The 15,380-nt window shown below is 30.2% G+C and overlaps 1 protein-coding gene across 2 annotated transcripts in view; it reads left to right on the top strand.

The window, feature by feature from the left end:
- The first annotated feature begins 2,512 nt into the window (after window positions 1–2,512).
- LOC115887869 (small subunit processome component 20 homolog) overlaps window positions 2,513–15,380 on the top strand; it is a 50,391-nt gene continuing 37,523 nt past the window's right edge. The window contains exons 1-7 of one of the 2 annotated variants that reach the window (XM_030907392.1): window positions 2,534–2,550; window positions 2,689–2,785; window positions 2,850–3,136; window positions 3,193–3,526; window positions 10,938–12,125; window positions 13,513–14,108; window positions 14,167–14,343. In XM_030907392.1, the coding sequence (XP_030763252.1) occupies window positions 2,741–2,785; window positions 2,850–3,136; window positions 3,193–3,526; window positions 10,938–12,125; window positions 13,513–14,108; window positions 14,167–14,343 (2,627 nt within the window). In that variant the 5' untranslated portion in view covers window positions 2,534–2,550; window positions 2,689–2,740. Of the gene's footprint in view, window positions 2,786–2,849; window positions 3,137–3,192; window positions 3,527–10,937; window positions 12,126–13,512; window positions 14,109–14,166; window positions 14,344–15,380 lie in introns of both variants that reach the window. The other variant, XM_030907390.1, reaches the window with a different exon arrangement.

Genomic DNA, 15,380 nt, shown 5'->3' with positions numbered 1-15,380 from the left:
TCAGCCAATAGAATTACTGGAAATCGATTCAAATATGGCACTTCAAATATAATATTTACATCATTTAGACTCTAGGGATACCACAGCAGCCTCAGTGGAATAATGCCATATACCAGTGCCTTCTATTAAAAGATCAGCCTACGGGCGAGATTTATGACGTCACGCTAGTTAGATATAACGGATTAATAAATATTTTGTAGAATACATGGAAAACATAATTATTCCTCAGATTTTTGGTTTGTATTTTAAAAATGATATAGTTTACATGAAATATACATAATATACAGTTAATAACTACAACATATATACCTATTTATAGTAATAAATACTTTGGCAAAATAAACTATGAACCATACAAATGCAGCAAATGTTTTACAATGTACAAGTAATGTATAGGTACATAAGATAATGGATAAAATGTAAATATATTTTTTAAATTTTGGGGGTTTGAAAATCGATCTAATTTAACAAAAAAACATTCAATATCTACTAATAGTGATGTATTATTATATGCATTCACAAAAATTTTTATGTATATTTTGCAAGTATCAATGTTCGAAAAATTATATTTACAAATAATACAATATTATCTAAAAAGGCGTCAGCGATGGCTATGAAATGAAGATCGCTGGCATTTTATATGTAAAATTATTCTAAAACTTTTTATTTTCTTGGGATTTTAGGTTCAGGAAAAACGCCGATTTAAGTTTTCATTTGGGTTTTCATTATTTTTATTTGGTTTAAGAAAACGTTTCGGCTAACTATAGCCTTCATCAGTGTTGTGTCATATAGAAAAATAGTGTCGAATATAATCCAAAAATTACATATACAATATAATTCACACCTCATAATGTTTACTGCAATTAATAAACTAATATAAACTTATCAAAGATGACCACATATTTTTTAAAATTATTATTCTTAACACTAAAATTATCTACATTGACTATGGGTACGCAGTAAACATTATGTGCGTGGTGTGAATATTTTATATGTAATTTTTTGGTTTATATTCGACACTATTTTTTCATATGACACAACACTGATAGAAAGCTATAATGTTAGCCAGAAACGTTTTTTTAAACTAAATAAAAATAATGAAAAACCAAATGAAAACTTAATCATCGTTTTTTCCGAACCTAAATCCCAAGAAAATCAAAAATTTAGAATATTTAGAAACAAAGGTTCAAGAATATCAAATTTTCCAAGATTGTAAATTCTAGTTAATTATTTTATGTGTACAGTTATTTAGGGAATGTCATCGATGTTCATGTCCAAGCCAACTAGACGCCGATTTTTTTTCGATGATACAGTATAATTCTTACATAAAATGTAAATAACATTAGACCAATTAAAACAAAGAAATATTAATTTCTTGGTATTTTTAATAACACCTTTATTCTTAAAAACTTAATTTTGTATTATGCAAATATACCAATTTTATTGTTATTTTATTCATATTGTATTCAGCCATCACTTAAATATTTGATATTAATTTGGTATTATAAATAATCAACTCTATTCATTAAAATTACTGCACAAATATATATGTTATGCTTGACATACATTATATATTATCAAACAAAAAAAACACATTCTTCTTTTAAACTGTATCAGTCTTGTCTTTACAAAAATCTTTTTTTAAAATTTGAACTCAAAATAATAATCTTTTCATGATCTTTAATATACTTATTCTTTATTTTCCCTAGATCATAATACCTACTACGTGTTTGAATCTATCGAAGCTGAACCAACAACACTTGGAGTGGAGATTCCACAATATGAATAAAATAAACATAATTGTCCAGTTTTCATTAATACCATCATGGGAGAATATTATTTTTAAATTTATTAAAGATATTTTAAATAGAATTCTCTTGATTTATAACTCGTACCCACTTTTCTTGCTCTTCCGGACACTTTAGGCTGCTTAGTATAACTATCCTTTCCACCAGGAACACAACAAAGATGAGGCATAGCACCAAAAACACACTCCACTTAAGCTTTATTGATGAATTGTTAAAGTCTTAAAAAACACATCGTTGTATCACGATGAGTAAAAAATGTATGGGCACTTTTAGGTTAAATCACTTACACAACGTGTACTTTTTCAATTTTTCCATTTTTTTATGCGTAACCGAGAGTGACCATATATCTGGTAGTAGTTTATGTCACTTAAACACCAAAATAATTAGTTTTTTGCACTACAATAATAAATAATACCATAAATCATAGAGTTAAAACCAAAAATCAACCGACAAAATATGAAACGGAATCTAACCCAATATCTAAGTATGTACAGCTGATGAAGTAAACAAAAGTCCGCCCCCGGGCTGATCTTTTAACAGAAGGCACTGCATATACCTATTATTTAATTTTATAATACATATATGAATAATGCGCTAAATATTTGGCAACACTGCCTTTAACCTTCAACTAATAGGCAACCAGATATATGCAACATGTATGCAACATGCAACGCAACCTAACCTAATTTTTTACCGTCGTTTTCTGTTCCACAGTTCTGTTCTGTTTTTGCTAAGTGTTTCTGTATGTTTCCAATACTTATTTATTCTATAAAAATATATTTAACAGTATAATAATATAGTTATGGATATATAATATAGTTATGGATTTAGACAGTTTTTTTCCGTTGTTAAATTAATTGTTATATCTCAATCTTTAAAGCTTAACTGAATATCGAGTGGTAAGCAGCCAGGTACACGTGAGGAGCCACAAAATGAAGAATAAATCTGCAAAACATAAAGATACGAATACTTTTAAGGTACATAGAATACAATAACAATTTTATTGTCTTAATTGGTATTATGAATTATATCCTATTTTAGTTTCAACCATTCTCAGAGCGTTTGTCGAACATTAATATAGACATTTTTCATAAAATTCGACATGAATATGAGTCTACAACAGAAGAGCAAGAGTGTTATTTTTATCAAACTGTACAGAAATGGAATACATTGAACTTGACAGAAGCATATAGTCAATTTAAAAAAGAAATTAGAATCAGTAATTGTATATTATTGCCTGAACTGTTATTAGAAAAGCATAATGTTATTTACGCTCTAATACGGCATATTAAGCAGGGAAATCCATTATGTTTACAACCACTATTAGAGTATGTATTTTAATGTTATTTATCTTACATACGACCCTAATTTCATCAATTTTTAGAATTTTGGTGGCTTTAGTGCAGGATTTGCAGAAGGAATTTTATCCATACTATTCCCAATTCTTAGACATTTTAATAGAATTATTAAATACAAAAGATACAGAAGTCCTAGAGTCGATATTTACATGTTTGGCTTATATGTTTAAATATTTATGGAGGCATTTTATAAAACATATTAACAATGTATTTAACTCTCTATTGCCACTTTTGTCAGATGACAAGCCTGACTACATCAATAGTTTTGCTGCAGAAAGTTTTGCATTTGTGGCACGAAAAGTTAAAGATAAGGAAGCGTTTTTAGAATTGCTATTAAATTCTGTTAAGAAACAAAGTGATGTAAGTAAAGTTAATAATTTAACTTATGTATTAATTTATTTACACGTTATTTAAGAGTTAAAAGAAACATTTTAAGTAGTATAAATTTCATCATAAATAATAATTCCTCCATTACGTGTTTTCTGTTCTGTAACCAACATTTATTTTCTTTTCTCGAGTTTGCACATAATTCACAATATTGGGTAATCCATTAATATAATATTGAAGGGTCAGGGGAAAAAAGCAGGTAAGTCAATTTTTTTGCCATATTTAAATATTCGGTGCATTTGGTGTGGATGTAAGAATTTTTAGAAACTGCTAAACTGGGAAAAAGCAGACTAGTGAAAAGATATGTATAGTATATGACGTCAAAATTGTAATTAAGGTCCGTTAAGGTTAATTGTTCTCGGTCCCGTCCTCGGTATAAAAACGCCGAGATTATCGACCACTGCTGATACGTCACACGAATGTCAAATTAGCTAATTTGACAATTTAATTTAATAATTTATATATTTTTTTATTGATGCGTTGATGTTGAAATAGGTTGAATATACCAGTTGTCAGACAGTTTAGAAAAAGCTGATAGGCCAGTAAGCGAGGATGAAAATAGGGTATTACCTCCAAATTCTTTACACCCGCACCGATTAACGTCAAATTTTAACAGTGAATAGAGATATACAGGGTGGTCCGAACTGTATTCCGGAAACTTCGGCAGCATATTCTGCAGATAAAAATAATTAAAAAAGTTCGTATAAATGTATGTCCTAAAATGGATAATTTCAGAGACACAGCTTCATTTTTATTTCGATTTTTTCCAAATAATTTCTGAAGTAACGTCAATGTTTGGATGAAAATTGGTGTCTGGTACTTTTTTGACATGAGAAATTTGATTTTGATGTCAATATGATTCCTACTAATAGAGGGCGCCACCTACATGTGTTTTAACTGTTTTGAAGCGTAATAACTTTTTGTCCGTACCTGTATAAAACTACCGAGGAAAAAAATATACATCTCTGTGACTTTTCACGCACAAAATATCTGTAAAAATCGCTACGAGCAACCGTTTTCAACCGAAATAGTCAATACATGTCATTATTGACGAAAAATAAACACGTTGAATAGATAGTTATTTCACTGAAATAATGAATTTGGGAAATTTTTATTTTTTTTTAATTAATGATAAATTTTTCTGCAAAAAAATGATGATAAAACAGTTTCTGTTGAACTTTTAGCACAAAAACATTCAAATATATTTTTCAGTCTAATAAATATTTAGTCAACATATGTTTAATTTATGTCAATGATGACAGGTATTGATCATTTCGGTTCCAAATATTTTGAAAACTATTAAGCTTGATTTTCATGCATCCGTTGTCCGACGATACGATGATAGATATTAATTTTATTGGTTGAATTGAAAGACTTTGATTGGTTAGAAACGGTTAACCAATCGAAGTCTTTAAAATCAACCAATAAAATTAATATCGTACCATCGTATCGTCGGATAACGGATGCATGAAAATCAAGCTTTACTCGTAGCGATTTTTACCAAGAGACCTTTTTTACGTCGTAAATGTATATTTTTTTACTCAGTAGTTTTATACAGATACGGACGAAAAGTTATTACTCTTCAAACCAGTTAAAAATATGTAGGTGCCGCCCTCTACTAGTAGGAGTCATAATGACATCAAAATCAAAATTTTCATGTCAAAAAACTCCCAAACACCAATTTTCATCCAAATATTGACGTACTTCAGAAATTATTTGGAAAAAAATTAATTAAAAATGAAACTTCTACACCCTGTATCTCCGAAACCAAGCATTTTAGGACATACATTTATACGAACTTTTTTACTTATTTTTATCTGCAGAATATACTGCCGAAATTTCCGGAATACAATTCGGACCACCCTCTATGTAAGAAACAAAAGTTACATAGTAGCGATGTGTGCTTTCACCCTGGGGGTGAGTGCCACCCATTCTCCGGGGTAAAAAATACATCACCCATTTTAATTGCAGAAATCAATAAAGGGATGAATTCTAAGCAAAAAATGGTCTATAACATTTTTTCAGAAAACTAATATTTTCCGAGCTATTTAGGATTGAAAATGTTTTTTCATCTAAATACTGCATATTTTTCTGACATTTTTTATAAATAACTCAAAAACCTTCGAGTTTTATCGCAAAATTTATATAAACTAAAAATGAAGCTTTTAAGGAATAACGAATCGACTCATTTTTTGTTGATTACCGTAGGTGTACCGTGAGTTGTGATTTTTTATTTTTCGAAAACTAAATTGCAACCTCTAACCGTAAAATAATGGCGAAAGAATACAATTTTCAAAGAAAATTAATATGACCGTTATGATGACGTTAATAAATTGCTTGAAAAGACCTTGTAAATGTTTTTTTAAAAGGTTTTTTCAAGTTCGTAGCTCAAAAACTCGCGGAGTTATGATAAAAATAAAAAGGTCACCTCATTTTTTCGAAAAAAAAATTAACAACAAAATCTATGTAAAATCATAAAAATAAGAACTATCAATTTGTAGGAAATTACACGAGCTACAAATTAACCTCTATAATTGAACAGTCTTGAACTCTTCATTTTTACGAGATTTACGGGTTGTAAGGGCTCAAAGAAGGTGGTCCTTACACCCAAGTCAAACTAAAAAAACGTAATATCTACGAAATAAAGAGATCTACAGAAAATTGAAACAGAGCAAAAATATTGCAAAAAAGACCTTCAATTTTACTCTGTTGCATTTTTTACGTATCTTGCTTAGTTTTTGAGATATGTCTAAAAAATGAAATTTCATTACTTTCAACTTTTTTCCAAATTTAGGCCTTCTAAACTGCCCGAACTTGCAGAGCCCATTTTTAATGTCTAAATATAGCCAACTGTGCAATGTGGGTCAAATTCGCCGCTTTTAAATGGAAACATCTTTTTCTATAGGAGATAGACGAAAACTAATATCGGTGTCTGGAGCTCAATTTTTATCAAAAACATGATGGTGAAAACCGCACATCAATATCTGTTACCGTTTCGGAGTTACGGGGTGTTTTTCAAAAATGTGCATTTTTAACAAATCGCTGTAACTTTTTTGCTATGGAAAATTTTGTATTTCTATGAAAACTTTTCCAAAGCACCTTTTTACGTAGAATTTAATGGTTTAAGTATAATTTTTTTAAAATTAATAATTTATGAGTTATCAACAGAAAAATTGATTTTTTATTTGGGACACCCTTTATATTTTTAATTAACTGAAAAGAATTTAAAATTACCTTTCCAAAAATATAGCATACTTGATATTTTGTTATAATCCCTTTCGAAATACAGAATTTTTAAAAGTTCGCCACTTTTAACTAGTAGGATTTGGATCCCTTATTGATGATATGCCCTTAATGGAACTCGAAAACATATTTTTCCAGCAAGACGACGCACTGCCTCTGAACGCTGAAGTTATCAGCAAATTTTTGCAGCCAATTTCAAGAATAATTGAATAGATAACCAAGATCCCAGCCGTTGGCCGTCGAGGCCGCCTTGGATCTAATCCTATGGATATATTTGCGGAAGAATAAAGGTTTCTTATTCTTCCGTATAATCTAGACAAGAATTAGAAATACTTAGCAGTTATGAGAGGGTATCTTTTACCCCCACTGAGTTGAATTCCGCGAGAAATGTTCAAAAACTGTCCCGTCTGTCCATAACAGAAGACAGAGAGATATGTCGAACACCTGTAGCAAACTCTCATGTCTTGGTTTGCTATTTATTTTTATTGTTATTAGATATAGTTTAAATATGTTGATGTTGGTTAAATATATTTTAAATTGTTATAAAATTCTGCATCTCTTATAGCAAATATTATTTTCGTTTTAATTGATGCTCACAGCTAGAATTTTATTGCATTACAGCCGGTGCCATTCAAAGCCTACTTACTTAAAGCGGGCGAATTTTTATATACTCTATATCTCGAAGAGGAATCGAGCAAAATTTTAAGTGTGTTATATTTTTGGAAAGGTAATTTTATATTCTTTTCAATAAATTAAAAATATACAGGGTGTCCCATATAAAAAACCAAATTTTCTGTTGATAATTCTTAAATTATTAATTTTAAAAAAATTATACTTAAACCATTAAATTCTACGTAAAAATGTGCTTTGGAAATGTTTTCATAAAAATACAAAATTTTCTATAGCAAAAAAGTTACAGCGATTTGTTAAAAATGCATATTTTTGAAAAACACCCCGTAACTCCGAAACGGTAACAGATATCGATATGCGGTTTTCACCATCATGCTTTTGACAAAAATTGAGCTCCAGACACCGATATTAGTTTTTGTCTATCTCCTATAGAAAAGGGTGTTTCCATTTAAAAGCGTCGAATTTGACCCACCCTGTACATGTATTACCCTTAGTTTTTATTTTTATGATTTTAGTCATAGATTTTCTTGTTAATTTATTTCCGAAAAAATGAGGTGACCATTTTATTTTTATCATAACTCCGCGAGTTTTTGAGCTACGAACTTTTTTAAAAAGGCATTTAAAAGGTCTTTTCAAGCACTGTAAAAACGGTCATATTCAATTTCTTCGAAAAATGTGTTCTTTGGCCATTATTTTACGGTAAAATGTTGCAATTTAATTTTCGAAAAATAAAAAATCACTTTTACAGAGTGACAACTTGGCTACCTACACTGCAACCTACGCTAATTAACAAAAAATCGATTGTTTAGTTAATCCAAAAGCTTCATTTTTGCTTTATATGAGTTTTGCGATAAAACCATAAAACACAAGGTTTTCGAGTTATTTATAAAAAATGGCAGAAAAACATGCAGTTTTTAGATGAAAAAGCAACGTTTTCAATCCTAAATAACTAGGAAAATTTTAATTTTGTGAAAATGTTATAGAACATTTTTTGAGACGCACCCGGTATAATTTATTTCATGTGACTTGAAAATAAATTTATATTTTTTTGAAACCCGCGCCTTCACCTATATGCTTCACGTCAAATATTTATGTCTTTTGAATCCTCTGTTGCCAATTCTGTTCCAAAAATGTTCGGCGCATGTCTTCAATTTTAGATTTTCGTACAGCAGTACACAGTCACATCCTAATTCATCCCTTTTTTTGACCATTTTTTAATGCACGGAGTTGTTTCTCCTTACCTCTACACTCCATAATTTACAATTATGTTTTCAGCGAAGATGTCAAAAGTTGACATATGATATGTCATTCTATTCAGAGTGACATTTTCTATCGAATAAAGTAAAAAAATACTGAATACTAAAAAGTTGTAGTCATTTCCGGTGTAACCGGAAGTGATCGAATATGTCAATCATTCCTAATTTATGTCATATACTAACATACCAAATTTCGTTGTTTTATCTGAAAAAATAAAAAAGTTATAGGGGGTGAGCCACTTTTTCAGACGCACCCGGTATAAATGTAAAGTTATAAGTACTTTATAAATTAGATACAAAGTTACCAAACTATCTCACCTCCATCTTTAACAGGCAAAAATTAGGAATTACAAACATGTGCCCACGAATTTCTAACGGTTCCCGAATTTTTAGCGGTTTCAGGATGACAATTTAGGCAAAGAAAATGTTATAAAACAAAGCGGAAGAATTGGCAGAATTGGGTTTTAAATTATTTGAAGTAATACTAAGCCAAATTTTTAAGTTATAAGCAAACAACTATTTAGAGAGAATATGATGAAGCACTGCATAATCTGAAAGGATGCAATGTTGAAAAATGACTTTTTTAAGCCTATAACAGGCTAAAAAAAGTAATTTTATTAGTATTAGTAATTTTATAGTTTTAAATCCCAAAAAACCGTTTCTGCATGAAAATAACTTTTTTATAACATTATTATCAGATGTTTTTTCTATATAATAAACTAATAAATATTGCATTGTGTCTCGTTCTCGATCCAGAATTTTTTTTCTATCGGTCTCGGTCTCGGTCGATACTAAAAATCCAGGTTCGGTTATAATATGGACCTTAGTTATAATATGAAGGAAAGAAAGCAGACAAATCAAGCAAAAAGAGGAAAGCTAGGCAAGTCATTGTTGAGTTCGTACGTTTTGTATATTAGAGATGTTTTCACGTTAATATTTTATCTATCAAAAAATACCTTACCTAGTTCTAACAAATCTCTATTACTATTTCTAGGCCTACCGCCAATTTCCGCTTTGAACATTAAATCGTGCTTTTCTCAGTTTGGAGAGGAATTAACTTACATGCTTTTCCCCCTTACCTTTCATATGTAATTTTTTTGCATTTTTTCTATTTAATATACTGATCAGTTCTTTTAATATCTAAAGTTTTTGGTGCAAAATTTAAACATGCTGTTGTTAGATATTTGTAACATTTATTTGCTTCTATTTCTATTTGCTTGAGATATGAACATATTTCCGATACACAAATAGATCTAATATCTAAAGTCTCAGAGACATATACCGGGTGCTTCTCAAAAGTGGCTCACTTCTATAACTTTTTTATTTCTTCAGATAAAAAAAACGAGATTTGGTGTGTTAGTATATGATGTAAATTAGGATTGATTGACTTATTCAAATTGTTTTCAGTAGCTTCCTGTTTCACCGGAAATGATTACAACTTTAGATTTTTAAATGGCACGCTCAGTATTTTTTTACTTTATTCGATAGAAAGTGATATTCTGAATAGAATGCCATATCATATGTCAACTTTTGACATTCTCGATTAAAAAAAAATCGTATTTTAAATTTTAATCTTAAGTGCCATATGGCTGTGTTAAAAACGCCAATTTTTAATCAAGGAGCCGTGGAAAAATAGATTTGATCGTATAATGTTTTTCGTGTCTTGTCCTGGCCAGTTAAAAGATGCCTAAATCGTATTTTTAATCGTATCTCAATTTTTTCAAATAAAACGAGGGTGGTTCATTAGCACATTTGGAAAAAACATTTTTTTATTAATAATTTGGTACCACACACTTGTTATTTCGAGTCAAAATGTCGTTATGAACCACGAACCGCATGTTACAATTTTAAATAAACCATATGCGTAAATGTCGAAAGTTGACATGTCATTCTGTCATTTTCTGTAGAATGAAGTAAAAAAATACCGAGGGTACCATTTAAAAATTAAAAGTTGTAGTTATTTCCCGTGCAACAGGAAGTTATAGAAAACAATTGAATACGTCAATCAATCCTAATTTATGTCATATGCCAACATACCAAATCTCGTTTTTATCTGAAAAAAATAAAAAAGTTATAGGGGTGAGTTGCTTTTGAGACGCACCCGGTATAGTAAAGCTTTGTTGGGTAACTTTATTTTATTTATATTTAAAAATAAATAATTAATAAATAAAATATTTTTTAATGTAGGACTGTAGCATTAATAAATTAACAATATATTGATAAATATATTGATATATATTTTCTTTTCTTTTTAGAGTATTTCTGGATGTGGAATGCTATTATTTGAAGTAATTAAAGGAGTAAATGATCAGTTTCATAGTTGTGCAGAACAATATTTATCATTTTTATTAGAATCTTTATTGAATCAAAGATATTCACAAGATGTTCTCTTTAAAATTATTGAACATATGTTTATGAATATTGCAATGAAGATCCATCCTACTAAAATTGATTTAGTATGGGATATTCTTTTAAAATTATTATCTAATCTGGAAGAGCAGCATAAAGGTGACAGTTGTGTTGACAGTGAACTTATAGTTATTCTAAAATTACTTGGCCAAATGGTTGAATATAGAGGAGGCAAATTATTACTGAAATCTACAAATGTCATGCATCGATTATCTGCCTTATTTGATTTATCAAATATAAATGAATCTGTGTTGCTAATTTTAATCCAAATCTCTGTATCAATTTTATTGTCACCAAATATCAGGTTACCTCAAGAAGAAGCATCTTTAATAATCCGAAAAATTTTGTGTTTGGATAACAAACAGTTACTGCTGTATTTTGTTGACAATATAAGCAGTTCTTCCTCATTTGAAATGCTGATCCTTCCAATTTTTTTAAGAAAATGTGGGGTTTATCAGTTTGATAAAGAGTATTGTCAAATATTGACAAAATTGTTGCTTAGAAAAGCTCCATTAAGTTTTAATGGAATACATTTCTCTGAATGGAGGAAATATATAATAGATTTTAAAGAATTTAATGAGCTAGTATTTTCCAAACTGAAGTCTTCTATTGATCTCCAATGGGAAAAAGATTATACAAGCTATGTTTCAGCATTAATATGCTTTCAACATCTTGTTGTTCCTATAAATAAAAGATCTATGGTAATGGAAATTCTTGGCAAACATTTAGAAGTACTGCTGAAAAGTTTAGAAACGGTTGACTGTGAGAATGACACATTTCAATTAATATTCTTGTTGAATGTGTTAGTTGAAACAATAGCTCATATGGAATTCAAGGTTTTGATTAGAAAACATTTTTACATGATACTTAGTGTGTTATTAAGATTCTCGACAGATATAAAATATCTAATTTCATTAAAAACATTGAGCTTACTGGTTACAATTTTCAATGATGATGAAGAAATTATTACTATGGATGTACTAAATCAAATTGATGCTAAATGTGTTGTTAATTTTAGCAGTCCGTATCACGAGGTAAGTTTTTCGTTTAAATATCTAAATATATTTTAAATAGTTATTAGGATGTATTTGTTCATTTGTGTTTAATTTTTTTTAAATACCCTGAATTCATTTTTCAATTTCAGCACTAAGACTTATTTCTGAATCTTTTCTGTTACATTTTAAATATAGTTTTTATTAAATTTCTTAATTTAATTGAAATTTTAAAAAATTATATTTTTTTAGCTGATTCCAAAGAATATTTTAATACCTGATTCTGAGAATGTATAGTATTAATTGCTATTTTATTAGAAATCTCACAGTACTTTGTCTACAAAAACTAAAACGTTACTACGAAACGTTAAGTATTTTTTGTCCATTAGGCAGATTTGTTTATTAGTAAGCCACTGTGGACAATTATGCCGGGACCCCATTAGCCAACACGCCACGCCACGCGACGTCTTGCTGTCCCACGTCATGAAGATCTGTGCGTATGTTTTTCCATTTAATTACATGTATTGCGTACACCCAGGCAACACACCACGCCCTCCGACGCCAAAACACGCTATCACACGTGTGATGGGCGATTCGTCTGTCCCAGATCTCACCGACGCGGACGCGTGTTGTTCCCCGTTTGCCTCTCTAGTCCGGCAGCTATCTACTTTTGTAGTTGATGTAGGGATGTCCCAAAAATAAAATAAATCGATATTTTGAATCGATTCAACATCGGATATGACAAGATAGATCCAGAAAAAATCGACAACAAAAGATTGATCTTATTAAATATCGATATTCGATTCTGAATATATTGGTGTACTGGTATTAGGATTATAATCTAATATCGGTATGGGGATCGATACTTCTAGTATTTTCGTAACCCTAGTGATAACTTTTTTAACTCTAATAAAAATTTCAGGCGTGTTAACACGTGTTACAAAATGTGTACACCCATTCCCACGTCGCAACACTTGGGCTAGTGTGGCGGCGGCTGTTGGCTAATGGGGTCCCGGCTTTAGTGGGATTAACGCCCAGTAAGGTTTACAAAAAATAACTAGGATAGGACTTTTTTGAAGAGATGAATCCGCCACAGAGGTATAGACATTTTTAAAACAAGTTTGCCTAACTGACAAACAATGCTTAACGTTTCGTGAGGTAAATCTCCTGTCGTTAAAAGTAAGAAACACAAACAAAAAAAGTATTTAAAATACAACTATTCAAAAACACTTTAGTATGGATTGCACCAATTTAAAGCTTTACCGAGTGAGATTAAAAGTATTAAAACTGCGTTCAGTGCGTGTACTTTTAACAAAATATTGTCAACATTTTTGCGAACCTAATGAATTTCTTTTTAGTATTGTAATATTTTTAGTTTTAAGTAGCCAAGTCCTAAAATTTGGGATAATAATAAATTCTTTTATTTTAGATGAGACTTTATACTGCGCATATATATAAATCCTTTGAGGCGCTCACATATTTTGACTTGAAACATAGTGACGACCCTGAAGTACCCCAAGAAAAGTGGAAAGTATTTTCTTTAATTTATGAGATAGAGTCCATAGAACCATCAGTGCACACTTATAGGGAACAATTGAATAGGCTTCAGAAATTGAATTTTGATAAACCACAAATGATTATGTGCAGTAAAACTACATTTAAATTAGTTCCTGTAAGATATATGTGTGGCGTGCTTTATATAAATTTTAAACTTTTATGGGAACCAGTTTTAAAAATTATTCAGTCATATGCTCATGGCTTTGTTTCCAATATTTTCTGGAGTGTCTTTGGATTAGAGTTAAAAAGTGCCGTTAATAACATACATAATCCATTAAAAAACAGTATGGTCAGTTTAGAAAGTGACTTAGATGTCTTGCGAGAATTATACCAGCAATGTCAACATTTATCGACTCAACCAGACTTTGCGAATTATCGAAGATTACTGTGGAAAGGCTTGAGCTTATTTAGTAGTGTTGCAGAATCGAAGACGAGGGATTTGTCAGAGTTGTTTTTAAACTTTATCGAGTATGTGATATATATTACTTTTTTTGTGGAAGATTACATTGGTTTTATTCTTTTTTAGGAATGAATATAACAGGAACCAGAATGCACTTGGACCAGTATGTAACATTAAAGAGTTCTCTGATCAAGAAGGCGAAGGTTATACTAATAGCGAGGTAGTTGAATCTGTTAAAGAAAACGACGATGGAGACATACATATAAAGCATTTTGGGAAAACTGGGCGACATAGTGTTTTAACGTAAGTAATTGGTTTTATTAACAGTTTTAACATAAATAATTATTAATTAGCAAAGTATTGACCTGCTTTATTTAAATCGAAAATTACGTATTCTTAATATTTAAGAAATGGGGAATATTTAATTAGACCTGGCGATATAATTTTTGTTATTTTGCATTTTTGAATAAAAATATTAAGGAAGGAGCATAATGCTATCCATGCAAGGTAGAAGGACAAAGGGCGCTAGGTTAGGGATCCTTGTAGGTAGAATATAGCTAGGTAATCGGTACCAAACCAATTAGTTATGAAATTCACTTAAAATTAAATAATTTTATATTTTTTCTTGAATTTTTGCTTTTATTTATAGTTCAGTCATTGGGGATCAAAAATGGGGCCTGCTTGGAAAAAAGTCCGGAAGTTTTGAAACTTTGCAGGTTTATAGGTTTTGGGGTCCCTAACTAAAATCCATAAAATGCACATTTCCAGACTTATAATATATAATATATATATAAATATCTCGAAAACTATGCGTTTTTCGCAAAAATTTGAAGAGAGCAAAATTAAAGAGAATAAAAGTTCCTATAAAAAAGGTTCTATGAAAATTTTCGCTAAAGTCAACCGTTTAGGCACAAAATCCCTGGAAATTTTACAATTTTGCGTAAAGTATGATATACATATATGTAGTCGATTTTCCGAAATCAAATGTCGATTAGGGTTCACTAAAACTAGTTTTAGTTTAGTTTCTTCAATTTTGTCATGAAACAGTGGCGTATCATTAATTCGCTCATTAATTTATGAATAATTAATTGTCGTGCTGGACAGCATTCATTGCGAACTTACCACCAGGTTCAGCATTGGTCTGGTTGTACCAAATATGCTGAAGAATGGAGTTGGAAGAAAACAAAAACAGGCGCAATACTCCAGTCACAACGTTGAAAGATCTAGCTCCAAAATCCCTATTGGCATTTTTATCCTGTAAATGCAAAACCAACAACTGTGGTAAAGCCTGCAGATGCAGAAAAGCGAAAATAAATCAACAAATTATTGAGTCTACCCTA

This window comes from Sitophilus oryzae, unplaced genomic scaffold (genome assembly GCF_002938485.1).
Source record: "Sitophilus oryzae breed Bouriz unplaced genomic scaffold, Soryzae_2.0 scaffold_649_pilon_pilon, whole genome shotgun sequence".
Lineage (NCBI taxonomy): Eukaryota > Metazoa > Arthropoda > Insecta > Coleoptera > Curculionidae > Sitophilus > Sitophilus oryzae.
Note: the sequence above shows the minus strand (reverse complement) of the source record. Positions and strands in the feature narration are given on the sequence as shown.